The 13,650-nt window shown below is 53.7% G+C and overlaps 1 protein-coding gene across 1 annotated transcript; it reads left to right on the top strand.

Annotated features, from left to right (window-relative positions):
* Positions 1 to 162: 162 nt before the first annotated feature.
* Positions 163 to 13,520, top strand: COCSUDRAFT_48597 (hypothetical protein; the record flags this gene model as incomplete). Its single annotated transcript, XM_005644567.1, has 24 exons — positions 163 to 321; positions 473 to 534; positions 996 to 1,200; positions 1,515 to 1,754; positions 2,104 to 2,309; positions 2,646 to 2,813; positions 3,235 to 3,336; positions 3,952 to 4,189; positions 4,723 to 4,947; positions 5,266 to 5,316; positions 5,713 to 5,903; positions 6,812 to 6,904; positions 8,014 to 8,089; positions 8,155 to 8,311; positions 8,488 to 8,624; positions 9,283 to 9,375; positions 9,648 to 9,782; positions 10,018 to 10,178; positions 10,595 to 10,823; positions 11,127 to 11,244; positions 11,510 to 12,173; positions 12,412 to 12,534; positions 12,975 to 13,116; positions 13,380 to 13,520. 24 exons carry the CDS (start codon positions 163 to 165, stop codon positions 13,518 to 13,520), a joined length of 4,116 nt encoding a protein of 1,371 aa, XP_005644624.1.
* Between the last annotated feature and the right edge of the window lie 130 nt (positions 13,521 to 13,650).

Below are 13,650 nucleotides of genomic sequence, written 5' to 3'. Positions count from 1 at the left end.
TCAACAAGACAACTTGATACATGGACTCCGTTAATACTCCATTTATGTGTGCAGTTGAACACTCATCAGCGCTGTTGAGGAAAGTCCTCATCTGAAGATTGCAATGATGTCAGGATGAGCATCCCTCCTGACACCACGTCCTAAGAGAATGTAGAAGGCAAGATGATTACGAGATTGGTCAAGAAGGTCCTGTTCTTCCCCATCCGCGTTTTGAGCAGGACATATCGAGTAATAACAGCAGCAACATCAGTGCCGGATGTGCTCCCAGTTGGTGGCCTGAGCGGTGAACGCGCGTCTGGGTTGCTGTTCGCGCTCCGACAGGTTATCGAAACAGATCAGGTAATCTGCGCATCCTTGCAGGACAGCTGTACTTTGAATAGCATGCCGATGCCTGTGACAATTCCCTCAACACTCTCTCCTGCAGTGCTTTCAAGATCATTCTTATTTAAGTCACCATCTCTCCTGATTGCAGGATGAATTTGTTGCCGTGCAATGGCTGACATCCCTGCAGCTCGCCCAGATCGCATCAGACAGGTCTGCCATCACCACCCTCAGAATTAAAGTAATGTATTTGTACTCATGCTATCTGACTCATCAGGTGCCTGGACTTTCTGAACGGAGCATAGCTGATGTATAGCAGTTCTCCAAAAGGTCCCATTTCTACCAAGCATCAACATCCACATTCACAGCTGCAGGAGATCCCATCATAACACGTATCACTGTCCCCTTTTTCTTTCCATCTTCAGTTCAGAAGTGAGGACAAACTTTGCCTGCCTGTCTACAAGTAGTTCTTGGCCAAAGGGGAACCTTCGAGTACAGGCATCTGCCCAGCTCCCCAAGTATGGCAATCCTGGCGCTGCCAGATGCACTGCAGAGCTACTGGTTCAACAGGAGCTACTAAATCAATACTATGGTTTCGGTGATTCCAATTATTCCGACGCAAGTGGACGCGGCGCCAAATTTGATTTGGTTTCCGAGTTCTAATTCTTGTGCAGGCTGCTGCACGATGTGGACGCAGCGGACGGCAGTCTGAGCTTCTGGTCGGCGCGGCTGAAGGGCGGCGCGCACCGCAGCTTCCTCCTGCTGGGCCAGGGGCCGACATCCTTCGTGCTGGACTGCGTGGACTTTCTGCGAGGCCATCCACGGCGCCGCCTTGGGGCCCTGAAGCAGCCGAATGCCACCGACCAGATAGAGCGGCGGGTGAGTGCTCTCTTGGTATTGCTGCGAAGACATGAAGGCCTGTTAGGCTGTGAGGAAGTGTGAGGGTGCTGTGTTGCCGAGGGAAGGTAGCACACCGTCATACACAGCAAGCACTTGGCATGCATCTTCTTCGGACTCGTGGTGAGCCTTTTGTTGCCCTTGCTAGGTACTCCGTTGAAACAATCCTTCCCTCTGCACTGCGCCAGTATGAGGAAGCCTGAGGGCAACTTTTAGACACTTCCACTGCAGCAGATCTACTTTAGCGCTGCATTGAGTGTGGTCCTGATTCTGAGGGAAAGATTATTACGCTGCAGGTGATACTGCTGAGGGCGCTGCGCGGGCGGCTGTGCGAGGCGCTAGCAAAGGTGCACAATGGCGCGGCCCAGCTGAATCTGGCGGCCGGCTCTGAGGCGGCGCGCTCGCTGTCGGCCGCGGCGGCCGCCGCGCAGCCGTGCGCAGCCGGGGGGCCCGGGGGCCCCGCGGCCGATGAGAGCGCTCGCCTGTTGGCGGCCGCACGCGAAGCCGCCCTGCACTGCGTGCTGAGCGTGTCAACGGTGAGGCACCCTCTCCACACCATCAATTGCCTGAACAGCCCATAACATGCAGTGATGCAATGCGGCATATAATCCGTTCGGCATTCTTTTGGAAATAGATGCCCAGCTATGACATGCTCTTCCAGTGCCGTGTGTCGGGGCCAAGTCCACAGACGCCATATTTACAGTACTTACAAACCAGCCCAAAATATCAGAAGGGAGGGTCCACCATCGCTGACATTGCGTGTCAAGGTCTCCTGCCTGTCATCAATGCATCAACATGTACAGCAGGGTGTGCGGCAAGTCTCCTTCTTGATAGAGGACAGTAGAGCGCCACCGGTCATCAACGTTGAACTTTTTCTGGAGACAGGCAGTGGAGAATGCAAGGAGAGCGGCCGAGGAGCTAACGACCTGCCCGCCGGAGGAAACCCACGCCGAGACGGCCGCCACGCTCATGCACAAAGCCGCGGCCGTGGCCCGGGCCCTCACAGAGCGCGCGGCGCGAAAGCTGCAGCGCATCACCGGGTTCAGCGCTGAATTCCTGAGCAAGGACTATGGCGCAGAGGAAGGCGGCAGGTGGGTGCCGGTGGCGGTCTACAGAAGACTTTAACTTGACTTGTCATGCAGTGACTAATGGCTGGGTCAGGAGTGTAGGGTACACTCGTGCAGATAAGCCTTTGCAGGGTAACATCATCGGGTGGCAAGTATTGCTGAGTCTCTTTTCTTTTGCTGGTGGCACAAAGGCAGCAGTTGCAGAAAGCCCTGAAGATCTGGAAGTGGGAGAAACAGAGACGCCACTCTAAAGCACTGAAAGACCCTCTGCATTAGACTCCCACATCTGGAATGTTAGCGCTCTCTGCACTTGCTGCCTGCAACTTTCAATGGAGGTTCTCACTGCATGTGGGTGCACAGTGCGACGTCAGGATCTCCAAAAGAGGAGTGTGATGATGAGGTTGAGACAGCTCTGGAGCGAGCAGCCGCCGTGCTCATCTTTGAGTCATCCGCGACATCGTCCACGTCAGCAAACGCTGCGCTGGCGGCTGCCGCGGGCGCATCGTCCCGCCGCCATGGCATCATCAGGTGCTCTTCTGTGCATGTCTGCCGCAGTGGCCTTTGTTTTTCTATGGGAACTAAGTGCAGAAATTACAGTGCTGTGACAGGTGTCCACATCCATAAGATTACTTGTACGGGGTGCAGAAAAATTTATTAGATGTAAGAAGCAAAACGTACTCTCCCGGGGCTCAGGGGCAGTAGAAATTGGCTCTAGGGATACACTTGTCTGAGGCTGTGTAAATACTTCTTATCAGCATGGCACACTCTGACTCCTTGTCAAGTTCAGGGCAGGACAGAAGGATGGCAATCCGGATGTCAAACGCAAGGAGCTGGGCAGACCCTGCCAGCTCCAAAAAAAAGAGGAATTAGGAGAACATATTGACTGCCGTCTAGGTGCAGGATAAGATGGCATGGTGTCCGTGTACTATTCTTGAGGCATGGTGTGCAGGATCCCGGAGTGGCTGGCGGCGCCGTCCAAGTACAAGCAGCACTGGATCCGCTACTCCTTCATCGGCCTCGCCTGCTTCTGGAGCGCTCGCTTCCTCTACCTGTGCGCTCCCCCTCTCTTTGCAAATGTATACAATATAGTGCGTGAGATCAAAAACAAACTTCAGGATCATGCACTCCTTGTTACACCAGATGCAAACGCCAGGGTGTGAGCGTAAGCATGGCTCGCGTGATAGCTGCAGGTCTCTTCCACTGATTATCCAGATCAATTACTGGTGCTGCAGTTTCCTTTGATGAGCGAGCCCTTTGCTAGGATCGTTTGTTAGTTTGGCACACATTCCAGCGTATGCATCTGGTAGATCAAGCAGAGTGCCGGGCATAAATTTATGTGTCTCCTGCTTTGAAGGTGTCAAGAATACCAGTGCACACTCATGTGCTTGGCCCTGAAAGCCTTTGGCTTAGCTACAAAACACCTGTTTATCCCTGCGGGTTCCAGAGAAAAAGTTTCCTACATCAGAGGCCAGGATTTTGTGACAACAGGACATATCACCCGCTCGGGACCCCCAATGTGGTAGGCGAACGCTTACCGGCGCCACATGCTGGTGCATGTATTGATGCACAGATGCATGCGTCTTCCCAATCTTGAGCCCCCCGTGAGAGTTTACCACAGGCAGATCCAGAAGCTTCATGCGAGGTGTGCTCTGTTGCCGGCCTGCAGGCACAGCCCGCTGGCGGGCAGCGACGACTTGGAAATGTGGGCGCGCTCCGTGGCTGAGTCCGTAACCAGTGCGTACCGGGACCGAGTGCTCGTGCCTCTGCTACAGCTCAAGGACGAGCTGTTTGCCACCTTCCGCCAGCGCCGCAGCATCGTCAGCGTGGGGGAGTATGAGACGGATAAGGCCTCGCTCGAACGCATGCTGCGCGACTTTGAGGCCGACTTTGGCAAGGCCTCCACGGTGGGTCCCTCAGATCATTTCCAGGGATGGGATGCATGTATATTATTGGTTAGAGATGGGGTGAGCTGTCTTCTCAGGAGCTTGTGCATGTCATGTCTTTTTGCTGGGCGATTTTGAGGCCAACTTTGGCAAGGCCTCCACGTTGGGTTCTCTGCATGCTTAAAAATCACCGCACATGAAATAATGTGCAATCCTGACGCTGTACATGCGTTAGTGGGTGATTGCACTGGAACCTGTCCAGGGAAGATGCCACTGTGTTCAAAAGACATGACACTAATGCCGGGTCATAGCTTCACCTTCACGTGTACCGCACTGTATTCATTTGGGCATCAAACGATGATCTGGATGGATGGCCAGTAAATAGGCAAAGCAAATTCATGGGCCCTGCTGCTGTACCGTGTAATATGCCACCATGGCATCTTTATTCACGGGACCTCAAATGTGAGATCCTGTCGATCAAGTTGCAAAGAGGGTCCAGGGCCCCTATGCATGGTTTTGAATTTCCTGAAGATTGCGGTATTTGCTGAGCACAGAAGAAGGTGGATCCGGAGATTTCGGCGGCGCTGGAGCGGGCGGGGGCGGGGGCGGGAGATAATAACGCGACGGCGGAAGGGGAGAAAGCCAGGGAGGGGAAGGGTGATGAAGGCGACGAATTGCTGCCGGGCATGGCGTTCATGATGAGCTGCTACGAGGATGAGCTGAAGAAGCCCATTCGCAACATCGTCAACGGCTCGCTGCTGCGTGCCATACTCATACAGGTAGGTTGTCAAAATCCGCTAGTAAATGTACTACATATCAAGTACATTTGTTGCGCAGACGTTGTTCCTGCCAATAGGCAAGCATCTCCAGGCAAGCTGCAGTGAAAGGCTGCCAGAGAACCAGTCCATTGATGGACTCGCCAAACCCAGGCAAGACCAGTGATACATTACCATATGAGACTCTCTCCGCAGCAGACTGGCAGTGAAACATTCTGCCAGGAGCAGTCTGGGCAACGCTTTTTAGTGATGGCGAGCGGGAAAGTGCAGAGTTTTGGGATAATGCCGTCATCATTATGGCACAGTTGCATTTGTGTGCAGGAGGGTGAGACATACGATATCCACATGATCATGAATCTGTCGTCTTACAAAGTAAAATTTGTGAGCTCCAGGAGGTTGGTTGTTGTCATCATTGGCATGACTGCACTGGATTAATGTGCAGTAATGATGACAGTGTCAACCCTGGAGAGCTCACAGATATCAACAGAGACCGATGTCGCTTCAAAGAGCCAGCTGCAGATATCTGTTCTTGCATCTTTGATTCTCATTACCTTGCTTTCTCAGCAGCAGGAATATTCCTTGAAGCTGGACATTGAAGCCAACAACGTTGACCCCTCGTACATATATCATTTTTCAAATCTGCAACTCGCTTGAAACAGGCGAGCAGAAGCTGAAACTGAACACTAAGCATCGGTCTGTTCCCTAGCATCTCTTTACATCATTACACCATTCTTCATTATGTAAGTATCGCGGTTGAATTCAGAACAGGTGCAGAAGCTGAAGCTGGACACGGAGAGCGCGATGCTGGAACTGGATCAGATTTTGCGCGCGAATGAGCTGACGGTGGCGGTGGTGGCCGCGGTCCCCTCCCTGCTCATTGCCGGGGGGACTTGTTATGCCCTCTTCAGGTGGCTCACCCCCTCGCCTCCCGACCGACGCAGCGAGGCCCTCCCTGCCAGGTGTGCCTTATTTATCAGGCTAGGAATGGTCCAAATTTGAACTCAACAAGGTAGGGTCCAGGGAATGAAATTAGCAGATTGCCTTGCGCTGTTCCGGTGGCTGACCCCCGAGCCCCCCGGCCCCCCGCAGCAAGGAACTTCCCGCCAGGTGCGCGCTTATTCTGGCTAGTGATGACTTCAAATAAAAACAACTGTGTATTACAGTGAATCCATTTCCTACTTGCTCTATACTGCTGGCTGGCCCCGGCCCCGGCTGGCGGGGCGCGGTATAAAAACTGAGCACCATGACCATATTGATTGGGTCTTGCTTGGATCTTTCTAGTCCAACAAGGGGTTTTTTTGTCAGCCTTTAGCTGCGACTTGTCTGCAGGACGCACCTTGCCTCTTGGCAGGAAAAGAGTGTAATAATAGTAATATTAACGAAATTGATAACAGGAATAATACTGCTGGCTACAAGACTTCCTGCTTGCTCTGTGGCACCAGGTGCAGAGAGTACCTTGGTCCTGTTCAGCTTCCTATTGATGACTTCAGCATGGTCTTGCCTGCATGAAAGGCAATACCTTGAGTAAAGTATCTGTCTCTATAGTACCGGGGGCACATTATTTGTGAACTGGGTAGCCATGTTTTTGGAGCAGCGCAGACGCCTATGGCACAACTGTCTGGCTTTTGGGTTTGTTATCATGGCAGCGGTGAGGATGGGTCATTCACGTGGTCTGGTTGTCAGATCCAGGAATGGATTGAATTCCCTACTAGCTCTCATAATTTCCGCCCTGACCACAGTCCTGGCCACCTGAGACCGCTTCCATGAGTGTGATCCCCATCATCCGCCATGCATGCAACCTCTCTCCTCTCCCTTGTTTGGCTTCTAGAAGGCATCCGAAATTAAATCATGCATGCTATGCTGTCAGGATGGCGATGGTTGAAGTTGAGCGCACAATCCACAAGCTGGCGCTGGAGGGAACGCCAGAACTGCAGGGCGAGGTCGTCTGGCGAGTCGCCAGGTGCGCACCCTTACATTTCCTAAGTTTCGGCCCTCATTAGTCATCATATTCACTGCTTGTCAATGGGTTCAAACTGTTGATAGCAGGGGCCTGGGGCCAGTTCAGGTCTGGTTGACTACCAGCCACAGGCGATTAAATTTTAGTAGATTTGCCCATTTGCATTGTCCTTCGGATTGTGGCATGTCTGCATTTGGCTACTTAACAATTGCAGGATGGTGTCTTCTCTTTCATGCGCAACCTGGCACTAGCAGATGTGTTGGCTGCATTGCAGCACATGTTTTTATGCAGACTTGGACATGAATTTAGGCATGATCCCTGACGGGATTTGCTGCTTACTCAGGGTGTACTGGGAAACTCGAGCACTCTACAGGAGGCACACATCCGGGCTGGGCATAGTGGGATTGACAGTGCAATCAGAGTGGCCGAATCTGCGCGCAGATTTGTTAGAGCTGGTTGCCCCAAACCCGCCCAGGGCCAAGATTGAGACCTGCCACCGCATGCAGCGTGTTTACTCCCTCTTCCAGCCCTGATCATTGGGACACAAAATAATATTGAATACGTAACTCTCTGGTCGTTAGTAGCCAGATGACCTCCAGTTGGGGCACCCTATGTAGCTGAGATCTCGAGAAGGCAGAATGCAAATTGCTGTGATAACTTGATCAAGTTGGTCATGACGTCAACGTTATTACAGCATGGATTTATTGAGGTCACATAGCATATCCGTGTGTTTTCTCGTGATAGCAGCATTGCAGAGGACATGGATGACAGGTTGCATGGGTGCATGGGTGACAGGTTGTGCCGCATTCACCTTTGTGGCACGTGATTTGGGTGGACGTCACGTGCCATCGTGAACTTGTTCAAGACTGCGCTGCCAGGACACAAAGCCACGAATTGAGCTAGTCTACTGACAGAGGCCCCTTGAACGTCCATTCTCTTGCAACAAAACCATACACTTATGACGCATACCAGAAAACCTCGAGTGCGTCTCTAGCAGAGGCCGGGTGGAACAGATGTGGTGCCACACCTCGGCATCCCTGAGTATTGTGATTGCCATATCGGCTCTTCTAAAGGTAAACTATATTAAGATTATTTGCACCCATACAATGCAGGTCGCTGCTGTGCTGGGTCAAGCTCCGTCCTTGTGCATGCCGCGTTACATATAGTAAGATCAACGGACAACACATGGTCCGGGCTTTGGGTGCTTCAATCCCTGCACTTGGCAGAAATTAAATGACACGCCATATTTATAGGTCGCTTCAGCGGACCAATCCACGGCACTGCTCGTGGCCGCTGCCAACATAATCGATGGGAGGGTGTTCCCGGACTACAGCTTGTGTACCACCTCCACCAGGAGGGAGCAAATTCGAGGGCAGATCATCTCGGGAGCGTCTTTGAAAACTGCAGTAGGTGCGATCGCTGTTCAGGTCTCTAACTCAGACGATGGTTTCGGGGCTGACCGTGCACTTTGACTGTCGTACACTTTCTGCAGGAATAGATTTTGTTGATGCTTCACGCCTAGGTTTTTGCCTGGTAAAGTAAGACCTTTGATCAGCTCGAGGTAGAGTATGTTTGCGCCTGTGCAGTAAAATCGAGATGGTTTGGGCGTCCTTCTGCCAAGGCGTCAGAGTTCTCAGTGGATGGCTGCCAATCGGTCAGCCTGGGAGGCAGGCAAGGCAGGAGCCTGGACGTCTATGGAGGATCTGTGACGCAAGGGTGCAAGGTATGCCTCACACCTGGCATCACTTTGATACGACCGATGCCACATGATTTGGGTGCACCGGGGCAATATTTATTGGACCTGCATATCGACAATTCAAAGAAGGACAACTCAACACAGCGGCTAAAGGACTCTTCGGTACTGCCTTTGAGATTATAGTGCCTCTGCCTTGCAACAGGTGCAATGGTTGGATGATGGCTTGCACATCTACCTGCAAGTGAATATCACAGGCAGCCAGCCAGGGACAGGGCCATCTTCTTGGGCAGTCAGCTTCCTGAAAGCTGGCAGTGGCTCCACCCAAGTGCACTGCAGCGGGCCTAAAAGTGCATGCCTCATCAGCCGAGCTCCTGCCTGCAGCCTCGGAGCAGGTAAGTTCTTTCTTGGCTGCACCTCTGGAGCATGGTGCATCACTATGTCCCAGAAACCCACCTGTCAGCATTTCAAATGTTCTGCTTAGTAAGTGACACCCCGTCTCGGCCCTACTCACTCAGCAGTGCTCAGATAGGACAGATCAAAACGCAAAGACCACAGAATAGATGCAATGAACTTGACAGAGTCACCCTCTGTTAAGCCTTGTTCTTCAAGATCAAAGCCCGCCGACTTCTGAGAATGGGACGTCATTACAGGGACCTCTCAGAATGTGAAGGCGGCGCCTGGGCAGATTCTGGTGCAGAGTGTGGGCGGGGGGACCTGCTCGACCGGGCAGGCCTCCTCCGACCAGCTCAGCGGCGGGCAGCTTCTCTACGGGCTCAAGGTGCACATGCAAGCCTCACATGGTTGTTCAAACTGTCTGAAGAATGCACCTGTCATCAAATTTTGCGTCCTTGTGGGCGTGTGCAACAGACTGTTGCAAATTCACACCTGTGCAATTTGGTACAGTGAGGCTCGGAGAAGGTGGCCCCTGGAAAGAAATTGTGCAGCCACTGATGTTTTACCTGCAGTACAGGTTGTCACTGCTGTCTAATCTATTGCAAGCGTTGCTTGCTCACATTTTGATGGAGAGTCTTGGCGTGTATGGCTGGGCAGGCTACAATATACCCGGACGCCTACGGAGCGGACTGCAACTCGAGCAGCAGCAAGCCGTATGGCCTGCCGGACTTTGGGGGACTGCAGGCGGACCCCTCCCTGCCGCAGCGATGCCAGGACCCCTCCCTCATGAAGGTGGGGGGACCGCATCCCTCCCCAGCACTGGCACACGATTGCTCCAATTCACACTACTGTACCTTTCGCATTCCAATGAGGTCCCCATTGACTGGATCATCCCTTCAGTGTAGCAGGAAGAATAAACAGTCCTGCTGAGACATGCATGCCTTTCACTGCAGCCCAATTGCTTATTGGCAGAAAAGGCAAGTCATGACAATCTTGTGGCCAGGCTCCAAAATGATTTGTTGTGCAGGCGTATGGGGGTGTGTTCCCTGGGTCGCCTCCCCTAGACGCGGGGAAATATAGCAAGTGCTACGGAATGCAGCTGGAGGGGTATGTCCAGGTGGCAGCGACAGCTGGCATCACATCCAGCTCAGCAGGCCTTGACACCTCAGCCTATGCCAATCGTTTCAGGTATCACTGGCACAGCACACCTCGATGGTATCCATGATCACAAGCTGCTGGCTGCTGCAAACGACCTGCTGCATTTAGCCTAAGAAGTTTTTTCCCAAAGAGGATGAAGAAACCTTGTGACAGACACCTTGTGCCTAGCAACACAGGATGCTCCTGTTGCTCCTGTAGAAAGTTATCTTGTTGACCTGTGAATGTAGGGGTTGACTTGACGCTGCAGCATGGCAAACAAACAGCGTCTTTGGTTCCTGAGCACAATCTAAAGGAATTTTCAAGTAACGGTCTGCAGAGTTGGACAGAGACCCGGACAGGCGCATGCGCGCATGTGCCGGCACACCTTCTGCCAAGTCAGGCGACCCACTGACTCACCCAATACTAAATATCAGGACATGACTAACCCATGACTCATCGTCGCGCAGGGTGTGCGCTCGGTACAGCGGCCACGCGGAGGTGACGCTCAACGGCGCGAGCCTGCAGACGTCCTCCGCCGGCAATTATGACGCGACGCTGGTCTGCCACGACGTTCCCTACCTCCCTGCCGGCCTGCTGCCGCTGAGCGTGCAGTTTGCCTCGGGCCCCAACGATGTCAACAACGTCTTCCAGCTGTGGGTCATCCCTGTCAAGAGCGTCACCCAAATTGCCGCCCCGGTGAGCAGCCCTGAATCTTCTGCCAAGAAATAGTTTCTTCCTGTATAAATGTAACGGAGCTGGTGATGTGCAGAGATGCTAGAAAAGCTGAGTGCCTCCTCCACATTAAGCAGTGTCAATGTTCCTGTGCCTGCCCAAGAGTGACTCTCAAGTAGCTCCATCATCAAGGCACGCAAGGGATTTTGCCATGCCAACCTGCATGCGTCGAAGCTTCATTTCCGACATCTGGCTTACTGCTTCTGTATCGAGGGCATGATCACAGGGCAGCAAGTGGCTTGAAAAGAAGTGGGGTTTGCCTCGCAGGTCAACCCGGGAGAGGAATATCAGATAGAGTACGCCTGCACGTCCTGCTGCGGCCTCTTTGGCGGCAGCGGCGACTGCTGCGCGCCTCTGGACGGCTGCGCCTTCCGCACCGAGTCTTGTGGCATCGTGGTCCCCTCCCCGCCGCCCCCCAGCCCGCCACCGCCGAGCCCCCCTCCGCCCAGCCCTCCACCGGTACACCTTCAGTACCACCGCTCCTTATGAAAGCGGAAGCATGCTTGTCATTTCATGCAGGATCTTTGTTGCTGGCTACCAGATTGACATGTGTTGTTTGTGTTAGAATTCAATCCTGAAATTAAACTTGCGAGAAACAGAAGCCAGGTGATGAGGTTAGCGAAGTCAGTCAAAAGATGCATGTGCTACAGGTACCCCCGCCGCCGAGCCCACCACTACCAAGCCCACCGCCAAACCCCCCGCCGCCGAGCCCACCACCGGCAAGCCCCCCTCCGCCACCGCCAAGCCCACCGCCTCCACCGAGCCCGCCTCCGCCGAGCCCCCCGCCCTCACCGCCGCCGCCCAGTCCCCCCTCTCCGCCACCACCTTCGCCACCCCCATCGCCGCCCCCTCCCAGCCCCCCACCACCGACATACCCACCCCCGCCACCGCCGGTGTACAGCCCACCACCGCCGAGCCCCCTTCCCCCATCGCCGCCACCGCCGAGCCCCCCGCCGCCCCCCTCTCCGCCACCACCGAGCCCCCCATCACCACCGCCGCCAAGTCCACCGCCGCCGACATATCCACCCCCGCCACCACCAGTGTACAGCCCACCACCGCCGAGCCCCCCGCCCCCATCACCGCCGCCCCCCAGCCCCCCACCACCGACATATCCACCCCCGCCACCGCCAGTGTACAGTCCCCCACCGCCGAGCCCCCCACCTCCCTCGCCGCCACCGCCGAGCCCCCCGCCGCCGACTTATCCACCCCCGCCACCGCCAGCTTACAGCTCACTCATTGTGAAGCCCCAAGCTGCGGAGGCGCCACCGCCGCCTCCAAGCCCCTATGGAGTGAAGGATGTCGGCTCTCCCGGCCGTAGGTGATGCGTCGAACCACGATGCCTGGGAATGACTAGTCCCCGTCATGCTTCTCAGCTTGCATGGTTGTGAGTGTCTGGAATTTGAGCATCTGCTCCTTTAATGAAATTTCTCGATCCATGATCCAAGCAAAGATAGCGGTACCACCAAGTTTCTTTCTGAGCTGACATCTTCTTGGCTGATGCCTGTTACATTCGTGTGTTCAGCTTGTTTTTGAATCTTTATGTGCGGAACAGGGGTACCTGCTGCATGTACGCGCTGCAGATGGCTTACTACTCTAGTAATGGCTCCGCTCTGGCCGTGACTAACGCGGCAACCGTGCCAGTGGCTGTCGTCTGCAATACATCCGTGCCGCTCAGGTGCGGGTTTCACATTGCTGTTGAACAAATCATTCCTGAATGTTGTGTGCCCAAGAGCCCAAGGCTTAGACGGTTCCTCCCAATTGAAGTGAAACTGCCTGATTTTTATTATCATGATCCACTAAAGCCTAAGGTAGATCAAGAGCCCTTTATTTCTTTTATAGTGTCAGTCCAAGTTAAAGTGGAAGTGCTCGACAGAATCTGAAAATAATCCGCTGAAGCCTAAAAGCAATCAATTGTTACTAAGGCACATGCACATGCGTGCTTCCCAACACCCTCGGAGCAAGCGCCGTCAGTAGCTGACATCTTCTAAGCCAGGAGAATTGCAGAGAACAGGACAGAGCGAGCGCCAAGGAAGGGAGGTTGGGCTGCCTCGCAGGTGTGACAGAGTGCGTCAACAATACAAACTTGTTGACTAATCAAGTATTGTGTGCATGCAGCTTCCAACCCAGCGATTTTGCCGTTCGTGGCGCGAGTGCCGGAGCTAATGCGACAGTGGTGGCTGTCGCTGATGTCACCACCGGCACAAATGCTGACATCACCACAGCTGTTGTCGAGATCAGCGTGAACCCGGCATATGAGGTATGCTACTTCACCCAGCCATTGATAAATGTATGTAACTGCTTCGGGTTTGCATTGTTTGCAGCGTAAGCATGCCTTGATTGCAGAAGAAACACACTCTGCCTCTGCTGTGGGAAGGCAGGAGACGGTGCTCTAGCTCTGAGAATTCTTCTTTGCATGTATAGCCCTGATCCTGAGCAAGTATTAGCAAGCATGAAGAAATCTTATGTTCAAATTGAATGAAGAAAAGTTGGGCATCAGATGAGCTGTCTGCTTGTCTGCAGGGTGTTGTCAGTATAACTTTTGCGGCCAGCTCAGTGCGGTCGAAGAAGGGGCCTCGTGTGCTGGTGGCAGCTGCCCAGCTGACCTACACCAAGCAGCAGGCAGCCCTACCAGTGATGACGACTGCGGCAGAATACACATAAGCATGACTAATCGGCAAGCAATTCAGAGCAAGCTGTGATACTGTACATGAACCGCAGCAGACACTGACAAGTGTCAGATGAGTTCATCATGTTGAAGCTCACTTCAGATCAGAGTTTCAGCCGCGCAGTG

This window comes from Coccomyxa subellipsoidea (assembly GCF_000258705.1).
Source record: "Coccomyxa subellipsoidea C-169, whole genome shotgun sequence".
Classification (NCBI taxonomy): Eukaryota; Viridiplantae; Chlorophyta; class Trebouxiophyceae; family Coccomyxaceae; genus Coccomyxa; species Coccomyxa subellipsoidea.
This window is presented reverse-complemented; position numbering and strand designations above follow the sequence as displayed.